The sequence below is a fragment of the Silurus meridionalis genome, chromosome 21, assembly GCF_014805685.1.
Source record: "Silurus meridionalis isolate SWU-2019-XX chromosome 21, ASM1480568v1, whole genome shotgun sequence".
Lineage (NCBI taxonomy): Eukaryota > Metazoa > Chordata > Actinopteri > Siluriformes > Siluridae > Silurus > Silurus meridionalis.
The window spans coordinates 3,389,893-3,403,890 of NC_060904.1; the positions used below are offsets into that span (position 1 = coordinate 3,389,893).

General features: G+C 37.1%; 1 protein-coding gene across 2 annotated transcripts in view; it reads right to left on the reverse strand.

Moving 5' to 3' along the window:
- Positions 1–603: 603 nt before the first annotated feature.
- Positions 604–13,998, reverse strand: part of plcd1a (phospholipase C, delta 1a) — a 28,336-nt gene continuing 14,941 nt past the window's right edge. For both annotated transcript variants that reach the window (XM_046877560.1, XM_046877559.1), the window contains exons 5-15: positions 12,028–12,256; positions 11,736–11,937; positions 10,361–10,505; positions 9,007–9,159; positions 6,976–7,122; positions 6,186–6,342; positions 4,659–4,775; positions 3,369–3,547; positions 2,775–2,910; positions 2,530–2,679; positions 604–2,403 (exon numbers count right to left, since the gene is read on the reverse strand). In XM_046877560.1, coding sequence (XP_046733516.1) covers positions 2,306–2,403; positions 2,530–2,679; positions 2,775–2,910; positions 3,369–3,547; positions 4,659–4,775; positions 6,186–6,342; positions 6,976–7,122; positions 9,007–9,159; positions 10,361–10,505; positions 11,736–11,937; positions 12,028–12,256 — 1,713 coding nt within the window. In that variant the 3' untranslated portion in view covers positions 604–2,305. The remainder of the gene's footprint in view (positions 2,404–2,529; positions 2,680–2,774; positions 2,911–3,368; positions 3,548–4,658; positions 4,776–6,185; positions 6,343–6,975; positions 7,123–9,006; positions 9,160–10,360; positions 10,506–11,735; positions 11,938–12,027; positions 12,257–13,998) is intronic.

Sequence of the window (13,998 nt, forward strand, 5' to 3'; positions counted from 1 at the left end):
GTATTGTTTAACTTTTAATTTGTTTTGCAGTAAGGGATCTATACTTTTACTCAAGTATGATTTTTCAGGGAATCTTTACACCTCTGCAAATACTACAGAAATGAGTAACTGTATTTTTCATAACTGAGAAATGATGTGCAGGAGAACATACATGACATTCGACATTTTTACATTTCTGCATTTAGAGTTCGATTTCATTCAAATAAAGTATTAAATGTGTTTTCCATCACTCATCCATTTTTTTATTGTTAATGCGACATGCAGAAACTTAGTCCTGATTTTCCGCTGTTTGTCTGCGGTTGCTCAGTGGTTGAGATGTTGGACTTCTGATCAGGGACATGAATTTAAGTCCCAGCAATACCAAGCCTCCAATAATTATATTTTTTATATTTATATATTTATTTCCATAAAAAAAGCGATAAAAAAATAAATGAAAAAGTATAAATAAATTAACCAGTAACCAGAAAATTATAATTTTTCTTTATTATACGTTATCTTATGTATTTTAGTTACATTTAATACATAAAATTATGTTTTAATGATAATATCCTGGACACTGTGACACTGAATACTACAGAACCAAAAAACCCATCATACACACCATACTATTTAAATATGATTTATTTAGACGTGAAACAGCAGCAATATTTCATTAGCATCAATGAAGCTTACTTACTTGGTCCTGATTACAACAAGAAGAAACATTGACAGATCAAACATTCACAATCAATAGATGATCACTTCATCTAGCAGGAAAAAAAATGACCATATTTCGAAAGGTCAAGTAGTGATAGAAGCAATACACAAACAACATGGTATGATCATAAAGCGCTCAGACTTTAACCTTAAACTGAATGCAGAACACACACGCTTCCTCGTAATCATCAAAAAATACGAAACAGATATTGGCCCCTGTTAACTATAAAAAACCATGTATATAACAAACAGGAAGATTTATAGATAAATTACGTCACCTAAAGAAACCATAGAAAAAAACGAACATGATTTTTGGTTGTTTTTAAAAAGCAAATGGTTCATATACTAAGAATGATAAAAAAAAAAAAAAAGATATTGCATACAAGACCTGATGTCAAAAACATTTTTATACAGCACCTGTCCAAAGTGTGCAGTCTTTTATGGTTTTTGAGACACATAAATGTTCCTTAAGGCTCTAAAAGGCAAAAACACACACGAATTAGACAGTAACTGACTGGAAGAAAGATGAAGATCTGGAAAAATGGAAATTTCTGTCTCTAACAGAAGAACTTGTGTAAGACAGGTAGAGTACAGGAGAGAAGAAGTTATCAGACTGGGGGTTGTTTTGGAGCAGGTGAATTTGGAGACTTTTTCTAGAAGAAAGGAACCAACATGGCAACCGTTCCATAATTCAACACCATGCAATTCCGTCTGGACTGCGGCTCATCGGAACCGACTTCACCATACAACAAGACGATGAGTCGAAAAATACGTCCGAGCTCATCGTCACTCAGCTGGAGTGATATCGGTCATGAAACGGCCTGTGCAGTCACTGCACCTAAATCCTATTGAACTGCTCTAGGATCAACTGGATCACAGGAACTGCTGAAGAACAACTTTTTACAAGAGGAATGGGAAAAAATTTCAGCTGATTGTTTGGAGACACGAACTGTCCGGATGCCAAGAGTGCAAAGCTGTTATTCATGCTAAGGAAGGATTTTTATGCTAAAAATAAAGTCGAGCTTCTGTACATTTATACATTTGGCTGAAGTGAATCTTCACACCGTGACATGAGTTTGTCGGATAGAAACAAAAGGAACATGCGTGTGTCTCAACATAAAAGGAAAACTAAAATTTTGACAGGCACTGCTCTTCCTCTAAAAATATATGAATAGTTTGGTGTAAAACAGTTTTCTCCTCATGCACCTCTGTTCTGTACAACAGTAGTGACAGTATAGATGTCGTTGTGGTGTGTGTTTATTTTTGTACAGTCGCATTAAAACATAATTCATAAGTCAAAATAAAAGATTTTCAACTGCACATGTGCACTAACACACACTCACCTCAGAGGTATTTCATACTAGATCTAATGCAAATGGTCTTTTGTGTATTGCAAATGATTTTTTTCATAAAAAGGTAAAAAATAAACTCTGTTTAAACAAAAAAGCGTACATAGTGACCATTTCCCTCATGTTTGGCTCTACATAAATATATTCTAAACAATTCCTTGAACAATCACGTGGTCTCGCACAGCGTCCCTGTGTTTCCTCATGCGTTTGTTCTGTAGTAAAAGGGTCTGCTTTTGTCCCTGTGGTACTGATCCTCGTTCTCAGCACTGTTCTGAGTCCATAACCATGATGTGGACGAACAATTTGGCTGAAGGGATGATGTCACCGTTTTTTGTGAGCAGGGGGATGTGGCGGTATCCTAAAATAGAAATGATAGAAATAGAAATAATTACAAATTACGCTCACAATGACATAATAATATGAAAATAATAAAAAATCAAGCAAAGGTCAACATTCTGGGTCAAAACATCAAATGATCCATTACCGTTCTGCATGCTAGTAAACGGTAGCGTGTACTGCCCAATGAAGTCGTTGTGTGATGCAGCGTCATAATCCTCCACCAGGAAGCGCACTATGGCCAGATCAGGAACATTAACATTGAACTTGAAGCTTTTATTCCACTCCGGATTGAAGCCTGCAGACAGGAAAGATGTCACAGGAAGTTAAATGACGCTGATGAATGCAACATATGCAGTACAGTGAGCATTCATCAGTCTCATGTTGACTTGCCGTTGTCAGTGATGTAGGCCGTCTGTGCGCTGGCTTGGTCTGCCGGCACGCCGAAGATCTCCACCTTCACGAAAGGATCCACTATGGACTTGGGCTTGTCTTTGTTGAGTTTGGGAAGCTGCTGTGCTGAGATGACCTTAAAGAAAGCAGGACACATTCATACTCTATTAAAATACAACTAAAACAAACCGGCGCTTGTTTTATTATTTTTTTTGTTTTTTACTTTGCCATTCTGGTTATGAACTCAGTTTGCTTGTCCTGTTTGCGGGATTATTTTCCATTCAATCAATCAATTTATTCAATATGATTTTTGACTATAAAACTAAAATCTGTTGCTCTTTCGGTTTTATAAATCCGAAAGCCATGTAGTGCCAGTAAACGAAACCGAAAATTCAAATTCCTAAAATATATCATGAGCTCATTGATTAAAAATAAAATAAAGGAAGAGTTTGTGAAACTGTCTCAAAACAGTATAGTATAGTGTGCTATACAAAATAGCCTGTCAAATAAAAGAGGAATAGGATTTTAGTTTACAAAAAAAAAAAATTTACAATTTATAAAAATGTTAAAACTTTTCTATAATAAATCAAATACCATGACATGCAGGATCTTCTTTCTGAACCAGACTCCTTTTCTGAGATTGTTGGGGTTAAACTGAGAGTCAGGGTTCCTCATGAAATCAGGCTTCAGGATGTAGCCACACTTTCCATTAGGCAGGAATTTTCCCTGGTTCAAATCCATCTCCTTTCCAGAAGTTTGGAAATTCAAAGCCACTGTTTAAACACAAGCAAAATGTGTGCACAATTGTGTCAGTTTTTCAGTAGAGCAGAATTGCTAATATTGCTAAAAACCGAATGAAAATAAATAGGCTGTGTTATTTTAATCTTTTTTACTGTCCTGAAATGTTGCACTAGCGTAGTTAGCAATATACATGAACCAATAACTCCGAACCAACCTTCGTTCAAATTTTCAAACACCTCTCACGTATCCTTCAACCCTACCGATAAGGTCTGGATTTGAGACACAGCTCAATACAATAATTACTAGGACAGCAGAAAGAGAAAAGGAGAGAGGGAAAGAGAGAGAGAGAGAGAGAGAGAGAGAGAGAGAGAGAGAGAGAGAGAGGCGGACAAAGACAGAGAATCAGAGAGACGGAGAGAGTGAGAGAGAGAGAGAGAGAGAGAGACAGACAGACAGACAGACGTACAGACAGACATACAGCGAGAAAGAGTTGGTGAATAAGCACAATCTGGATGAATAATTGAAGAAAATGTACATGGGAACAAAAGAGAGAGAGAGAGAAAGAGAGAGAGAGAGAGAGGAGAGAGAGAGAGAGAGAGTGACAGAGAGAGAGAGAGAGAGAGAGAGAGAGAGAGAGAGAGAGAGAGAGAGAGACAGACAGACAGACAGACAGACAGACAGCGAGTAAGAGTTGGGTGAATAAGCACAATCTGGATAAATAATTAAAAAGAAAAATGTACATGGGAACAAAAAAGAAAGAGAGAGAGAGAGAGAGAGAGAGAGAGAGAGAGAGAGAGAGAGAGAGAGAGAGTGTTCAACATCATTTTACAGTTTAACGCAGTTACCTGATTAATGTACTTTTACATTTTCGGAATGCACCCAGTGCACAACAGATTCTGCTTCATAAGCCAGGATTCAAATCTACATAAATATATTATATTTTACAACATTGCCTATGAACAAGCGGTTGCTATGTAGCCAACAACATCCTCTGAGGTGAACATAATGATCTATCACAGTGCAGAACAGGTATCCTGCACTTTTCATAGCATAGACACCAAACACACCATGGTGATCATAAAGACACGATGCATTTCAGTGGTTTTTTTATGCTTTATCGGAGGGAGAATAATAAAATGTCACCGATTTGGCAGCCTGCATTCCACATCGTCACAGGATTGTAGTTGGACGAGTCTGTCCGGGTGCCTGCAGGGTAAATTCTGCTCAGTTTCTCCATGTTGTGGTGGATGAATTCAGATGCTGAATTAAAAAACAAAACAAAAAAAACAAGCAGGGATCAGGTTAGGGCAGATATACAGAGGACAATGACTCTCTTTTTGTAAAAAAAAACTGGACACAATTGGTTAGCAAAGTTCATGTTCCTCTTCTGCTGGATCAAGTATCTATGAACATATGACAGTGAAAAATGGACAAGATGTCCTCATGTTGTCTTTATATTCTAATATAGTAATGTCACAAAGGTAATATAGTAATATTAGAGGCATACAATCCTAATGAATCTTATTTTAATTCCAGGTTTGATCAGAGAAAATGTGAAAAAGATTTATCGGTGTGCTGGACAAAACCCTATACAGCATAAAATAGTTAAATAAAATGGTACAACATACATCCTATGTTACAGGTGGGATTACACAGGAAACTAATGATATAATCAGGAAACAGTGTATATACAGTAGTTAGTTAGCTGGCTGGGTTCAGTGTGGGTTGTGCTTATTGGTGGAAGTTTCCAGAGATTGTGACCTTTTCATGACGTGAACTTTTAGCTTAAAAATTGAAAGCACATCAGATGGGACACCATTTTCACCTTAAGCACTTTTAATGGAGAAAAAAATCAATGCAAGCTATTTAGACAGCTAGCTATAAAGGAAGTGTACACTATAAGAACACAAGGATCAGGACACCTAATTTTTCCAGCCATATTTGGTTCTTTTCCAAACTGTTACCACAAAGATGGAGTCCTACACTTGTACTGTTGTATTTGATTTTCTCTTCACTTGAACTAGGAGAGACAAAACTGATCAGCATGACAATGTCCCTGTGCAGAAAGCCAGCTCCATGAAGATATGCTTGACATTGGTTGGATTGAAGATCTCTTGCCATAGACCTCCAAACCTATTAAACACCTTTGGGATGAATGTAAACACTGACTACACCCCAGGCCTCCTCACCTTTCCTACATCAGTACCTGACTTTACTAACGCCCTTGTGGATAAATGAAACTCACACAAAAATCTCCACAAGCACAAATCTAGTGGAACATCGTCCCAGAAGAGTGGAGGTTATTATAAGAGACCATATGACTTGTGGTCAGGTGTCCACAAACTTTTGCCTATATAGCATCGTTTCTTTAAAATCTATTTAAGCTAGCAGGAAAAAGCTATACTGTGCCATACAGAACATATGAAACCATATACAATGTTATTATTCACTGTAACCAGACATTTTACTTGTGCAATCAAAAATCCAGACATTTCAATTCAACAGTCAAAATCGTCTGTCTTTTCTGCTTCGTCTGGTGTGAATGCAAACTTGTATGTATATAAAGCTAATAGAATGGAAATCACAATATATATATATATATATATATATATATATATATATATATATATATATATATATATATATATATATATAAAAAAAACAAATCACCTGAATTTTCGGCCAGATTTTTGGATTTGCTTTCCTTGAAGGAGGCCATTTCATAGCAGGCATGTTTCTCCCGGGAATTCTCGAAACTGGTGAAGTGGACACTCTTGCAGTAGATCACCAGGTTGGACAGCTCTTTAGCGAGCTTGATCTTTTTTTTCTGAATAAAAAACAAAACATGTGAAAGTCAAATTGTATGGACGTTTATGTGGGGGGAAAAAAACACACACAAATCCAGGGTTTGCTATTGAAAAAGTCAGGTAGCTTACGGACGCTGATTATACGGACAACTGAACTAATGTCGGAATGATGTCAACCATTAAACAATTCGACTGCTGTGGCTCATCAATGGATTCAAACTGAAACCTCTTTTTGCTGGGAACATTATCACAAGAACTTTATTTCCCAGAATACACCAAGGCATACAAATACACCAGAGACGTCCGTTTCCGACTTTTACATTCACATTCATCTGCCTATAGCCAGGATTACATTTTCCTTTCACTAGAACTAGGGGACCCAAACCTGTTCCAGCATGACAATGCTCCTGTGCACAAAGCCAGCTCCATAAGTTATGCTTTAAATAGAATGGAGTAGAAGATCTTCTGCTATTGAGCTCTGATCTCAAAAATATTAAACATGATGAATGTGAACACCGACTGCAGCCCAGGTCTCCTCACCTCCACTACATCAGTACCCGACTTTTCCACAACAATCACACCTCAAAATCTAGTGGAACATCCTCCCAGAAGAATGGAGGTTTAGCCACTTTAGTAGTACATTCATGACACACCTTATTTTTGGTATCCTGTTCGCCCTGTTTGACTTCGGCGGCTTCGTCTTCTTCAGACACGCTGTCCCCTTCCTCCATGTTGTTGTTAAACGCTGCATCCAGTTTGTTAAGGCGTTTGCCCTTGACCAGGATACGTCCCTTTAATTCCTGCAATCGTAAACATTTGGCAAAAATAAAATGTTAGAGACACACACAATATAAATCATAGCAAACAGTCATGTAGAGATGATGTAACGTTTGCGTGCACCACCAGAGGCACGATCGAAACCACAGGGTGTTTACTAGAAGAGAGTTGTCAGTTCATAGCAGGAGAACATCCATAGATGGGAAGAAATCAGGGGGAAAGGGATACCCATAATGCAACAGACACACAAAAAAGGCCAATAACGATTCTCCCATTTTCCTCGATGTCTTTCATACTTGTAAACACACACAATCTCTTCGTTTCAGTGTCATGCTCCTGGCACGTTCCTTTACAACATGAAAAATAGATAGAGATGCAGCATCACAAAAAAAAAAAAAAAAAACCCTGCTCAGATCTTTAAAGTTATTAAATGCCAGTGGAACTTGACTCCTTGCTCCTCCTTGTGTCCGTGTGGTTTTCATGCAACCTTTTATTCTTCTTCAAGAGCATTCCAGTCCCACCCTAAAACCCTGAGGGAAATAAGTAAGAATGCAGGACTACATCCAACTCGCAGTTACAATTCACTCTGAGCCAGAAAGTCTCTCTGAAGCTCAATTTCACCGAAAAAAAGAGGAAAAACAAAAGCCCCTGTGGCCTGTAACGCCAAAACAAGTGAAGGCTGTATCGCCACTAAGGGCACATTCCACTCAAACTACCCAGTCTCACACAGAGTATAATAATAATAATAATAATAATAGTATTATTAATAATAATAAATAGAAGAAATACATATTTTAACCATCACCAAACATGGAGCTGTTTACCCCCCTTTGTTTACTGTATCACTTAAACAACAGCCCTCCTAATCCTGAATCATTGCTTCCACTAAGCATTATGGGAATTTCCAGGAATAGGAAGTTTAAAAAAATAAAAAGGAAGTCATCTGAGGACAGTAGGAATTCAGCCACAGGAAAGCTTTTGGCTTCTGATTTACAAACCAAAACCCCAACACTGAAACCAAACAAACATGCAAGTGTGTATCAAAGATTTATAATCAGGAGTGCAATGACTTTTGCACATTCGTGGATGCTGTGACAGAAAAATGATCAAAGACGGGTGAGCTAATGAGGAATTGGTGCAACCAAAAAGATATTTTTCCTACAACAGCATGTCCTGGTGTGCTTTATTCCACGTTTACCCGCAGAAACTCGCCAGCGATTATAATTTTATATAAAATTTGAGTGATGACATACTTTTGATCCATTTAGAGTTACTTTTAATATCCTGGAATGTCCATGAAACTAGTTTTTGTTACGTTGTTCTATGTATATATTGTTATTCTATGTATATATACGTTCCTGTAACGAGTCTCAAGATTTCTCTCTCTTAAAGTTATTAAGACAAAAACATTGCCTTTTTGTCATATAATCATAAAACTGCCAGGCAGTGATGGACAGTAAAAAGGTACATTTTTCATGTATTTGCATGAAAGATGCATCAGATTCATTTCATTCTGGAAAACGTTTACTTTAATACATTTCCAAAAAAAACATGCCATTCCGCTACTCTGAAGTGAATACACAGCTGAGATGAGAAACTGGGGCAAAATCTGAGGGGTAAACTTTCAATTTTGAGGTATATTTGAGTGTAAAATTTGTACTTAATACTTAAAATAATCAAAATGGCCTGACCAATCAAAAGTGCTATGTTAAAAATAACATTAACCTGTCATCTATTGTGATTTTCCTTCCTCTTCCTACATTCCCAGCTTTCATCAGCTTTGCTAAATTCTCTAGTTTTTAATTCACTAAAGAGGTTTAATTAGATCTTCACGTCATTTATCGGCGAGAGATTTCTCCGCACCTTTCAAATAAACTTTTTCGTAACCGTGACCGAATATGGCTGACCTCAGGAGACGGCAAGCAGGTGGGAACCTCTTTCCCCAGAGGCCGTGTGAGAAGAGCGCTGCCCAGGATGGAGGTCATGTATTGAGCCATGAGTTTCTGTTGTTCCAGTGAGCAGTGGTTCTCCAAAGACAGGATTACTGGATAATCAGATGTCTGCCAGGAGAAAAGAACATTGAAAGCCATGAAGTATGTCTGATTCCTCTTAGTCACCTATTTGAGGATCTTAAGCACATCTGTAAAAATGAGCTGGATGTCACTGGGCTTGATATGTTTTTTATGTCTATAACTGGCTCCAACACCTTGATATTAAGAAACCTTAAAAATACACCAACCAGGAATAACATTATGGCCACCGATCAGGCACAACTTTATGACCCCCTGCCTGATATTGTTTTGGTCCCACTTATGCTGGTAAAATAGTTCTGACCCGTTGAGCATAAACAGCATGAACTTCTTCAGCAGTTTGAGCTACAGGAGCTCATCTGTTGGATCGGACCACACGGATCAGCCTTCGCTCCCCACGTGCATCTGCCGCCCACGACCCTGTAGTTGGTTCACCACTGTTCCTTTCTTGGACCACTTTTGATAGATTCTGACCACTGCAGACCAGGAACATCCCACAAGAGCTGCAGTTTTGGAGATGCTTTGAACCAGACGTCTAGCCGTGACAATTGGGTCCTGGTCAAACTCAATCAAATCCTTACGCTTGCCCATTTTTCCTACTTTTAACACGTCAACTTTGAAGACAAAATGTTCACTTGCTGCCTAATGAATATATCTCACCCAGTAACAGGTGCCATGATGAAGAGATAATCAGTGTTTTTCACTTCACCGCTTATAATGTTATACCTGATCGGTGTAAATATTTTACCATAACAAATTCAATTTTTTTACTTACTTTTTATGTTTTAATTAGCATTTCATCTATCTTGTTTGTATTGATGTTAACTTTATTTAACTTTTTTTACACATTTATTTCCATTTTTTTTTTAGTGTATTTTTATTAATGTATTTGTTTGTTTTTATTTTTTATATGCATTATATGCTTTTATATGATTTTTATATTACTGTATATTTTAAATGATGAATTCTGGATAATTATATATATAATTATATATTTACTTATGTTTTTTTATTTGAATGATTGAATTTTACTAACATGAATAAATATAAAAAAAAGAGCTATAATCCAGAATAATACCACAGATGAGATCTTTGAAATAAAAATATATATTGATCTCTCTCTCTCTCTCTCTCTCTCTCTCTCTCTCTCTCTCTCTATATATATATATATATATATATATATATATATATATATATATATATATATGTAGTTCTGCATGCCTTTACTTACTTTAAAAGCGTAGTCTTTGATAGCCTTGATGACATCCTTAAAGAGCACCTTGGACGTGAGCGTGTGACCGTGGTAGATAATTGGCTCTCCGTTGGGCCCGTCCCAGCAGTCCAGCTCCACACAGCGGCAGCCCTTCTCCAACGCTCTGAGAATGTCCACATAACAACAATGTCACAACTACTATGTCTACAACAATCAGCTTCAATAACATTTTCAGCCTTTAACTATTACAAACACACCTTGGCATCTTATAGTGAGTTTACGAGCTGAATCATTGTGAAAAAAAGAAGTTACATCATGACCGATGCTCATTTGGCAATAGGAAATGAATTGATTTAAGAAAGTTTTGCCATCAACTGTGGATTTGTGTCCAGAAAGAAAAGAACAACACTGAGAAGAAATAAATGTTATTGGACATTTATAAACCCAATTCATTCATTTTAATGTTTTTTATTTAATTACTTTACAATTATTTATTGTTTTTTTATTAATGTTCTATATACATTTGTTTACATATATATATATATATATATATATATATATATATATATATATGTAGTTCTGCATGCCTTTACTTACTTTAAAAGCGTAGTCTTTGATAGCCTTGATGACATCCTTAAAGAGCACCTTGGACGTGAGCGTGTGACCGTGGTAGATAATTGGCTCTCCGTTGGGCCCGTCCCAGCAGTCCAGCTCCACAGCGGCAGCCCTTCTCCAACGCTCTGAGAATGTCCACATAACAACAATGTCACAACTACTATGTCTACAACAATCAGCTTCAATAACATTTTCAGCCTTTAACTATTACAAACACACCTTGGCATCTTATAGTGAGTTTACGAGCTGAATCATTGTGAAAAAAAGAAGTTACATCATGACCGATGCTCATTTGGCAATAGGAAATGAATTGATTTAAGAAAGTTTTGCCATCAACTGTGGATTTGTGTCCAGAAAGAAAAGAACAACACTGAGAAGAAATAAATGTTATTGGACATTTATAAACCCAATTCATTCATTTTAATGTTTTTTATTTAATTACTTTACAATTATTTATTGTTTTTTTATTAATGTTCTATATACATTTGTTTACATATATATATATATATATATATATATAGTAATCGTTGTAGAACTACAATAAGAACAGCTCTTTGGTACGTTCTGACCACATCCCACCAGCCTGGCACTGAGGATTTACCTAGCACAGCACACCCCACTGTTTTATTCCTTAATTCTTTTATTTATACCTCCATTAAAAATAATATGTAATGTGTATAGCTAACATATTGAGCACTTTCATTTCCTTGAGTTTATACATAAATAGTTGCTGTATAAAGCTTTTATTTGTGCTTAGGAAGTGAGAACGTGACCAGACCTGATGTAGGCCTCGGTACTGCTCGGCCCTTTGAGCTGGTCCTCCATCAGGTAGGTGTTATGAGAGGAGGAGATGAAGTAATGATTGATGGGTTGTGTCATGTCCTGGTAGATATTAATGTGGGCAGGGTTGAGGATCAGCCCTTCCACATGGGTCAGGTACCTCAGGAAGCCATCTTTGGTCATGCGTTTGTTCTGCTTAGCTTTAATACAAATAATAAAAAAATAATCACAGGATTTTTAAGTGTTTTCCAAATTTTTGAACATCTCAGCATTGGTGACAGAGGTGTTACCTATAAAATCGGGCTCGTATTTGTCGATAAGCTTCATCGCGTCCTCCTGAGATGCTGCCTCTCTCTGCTCCTCCTGCAGGAATCTGAGCAGATCCCCTGAACTTATCTGACCACCGGTTGTAGCGTACTTTCCATAAATTACGTTAATTTCTTCACGCTGTGTTAGCAGGTCATAGAATTGCTTAATCTCTTCACCCTCCAGAGTTCCTGACTTTGATGTGTCGCATTTCTAAAAGGAGAACAACAAAAAAACCGAAACAATTGATATGCCATATGACAACCGCTTACAAAAAACAGGTCATTTTAAAACAATGGCTCTTTCTCCTACACCACTCTGTGTACTGAACAGCATCTGTTTAATGCATAAACACAGATCACAACAGATTCCCTGCTTAATAAAGACCAGGAAAAACCCTGCGTAACTCTAAAAAGACCAACAACAATAAATAAACACATCAAATAAAAATAAATTGAAAAAAAAAAACCTTAAATCAAAGAAAAGAAGCAGTGTTTTAATTCTGATGGACGAATGTTCATGGACAAATGAGTGTAAGATTTCTGCATGCATTCTAAACATCCCATTCCACATTTACAACCATTTGCAGTTATTACAGCATCCACACTTCTGGGAAGATGTTTAACTACATTTTGTGGTGATTTGTGTAAAGTTCATTCAGATACAAGGCTGTTAGTAATGTCAGGTGCTGATGGAGGTGAGGTGAGGAAGACTGAGGTGCAGTCAATGTTCACATTCATCCCAAAGATGTTAAATACTGTTGAGAGCTCTGTAGCAAGTCACTCAAGATCTTTCATTCCAACCCATGTAAAGCATATCTTCATGAAGCTGGAGTTCGAATGAAGGGAAATTTCATGCTATGCTCTTCAAAGACATCCTATAAAAAATAATGTGGTAATAGTTTTTGTCCATATATTTAGTGTATATTGAGTCTTAAATATCTGTGACGTCGTGTGGGTGTGTGTGTGTGTGTGTGTGTGTGTGTGTGTGTGTGTGTACTGTTCTCACGATGTCATTCAATAAAAGAAAAATATTATCTCAAACAAACCACTGTGAGCTCCAAAAACTATTTAACACGCAGTGAAATGCTTTTTATGGCATAAAAAGAGCACCTGAGGGTTAGGGGCCCCGCTCAAGGGCCCAGTAGTGGCAGCTTGGTAATGCTTGGATTTGAAGTCCAACACCTTGACCACTGAGCTCCCATTTCCCAGATTCAATCAGTTATGCAGCATTTTGGGTAATATAAAGTGAAAACAGGCAAACAGTAAGTGCTTGGCATCACACCACCCTGTCATCATTAATGAGCTTATCACTTGTTATGAATGTCGTATGAGCAGATTTTTCAGTAGACTTTATATTTAACAGCACTATGAACATTTATACCACACCAACACAAGTCCTGCAAAATATATACAAACCTCATTCATACTAATGTTTGTTTGTTAAACTGAAATACAAAAGGGGTTCCAGAAGAACTTTTCCAAATTGAATCTATTTCTTCAGCATTGCTTTATAAAGACTGCTTCGGAGTTTCAGTCAAACAGGCCAAGCCCAGACTCAGGCCACACCTCGGCTGACTCACTCACAACTTGTTTTGTTGTGTTGAATGTGCCTGCAAATTTCACAAAAGAAACTCCCTGTCTTTTTTTTTCCTCATCACACACCACCCGTTTCCTTGACCAGTAGTCAGTTGCATCACAAAGAATTACTCCAAGGTGTGTGTTTAATGTTACAACCCAACAAGTTTGGCCATGTTTATGACTGGCTTGATGTGGCCATCTTAAATTACACACCAACTACTTTTCCACGCTGAGTCACAGAAACCAGTTATGTGAACCTTTTGTGTACAAGACAACTGATTGGAATGGCAAGTGATTTCTATCAGCTCTTGAGAGAACTTTGTACTGTGCTGATATCACTGGGTTTTACATATATATATATATATATATATATAT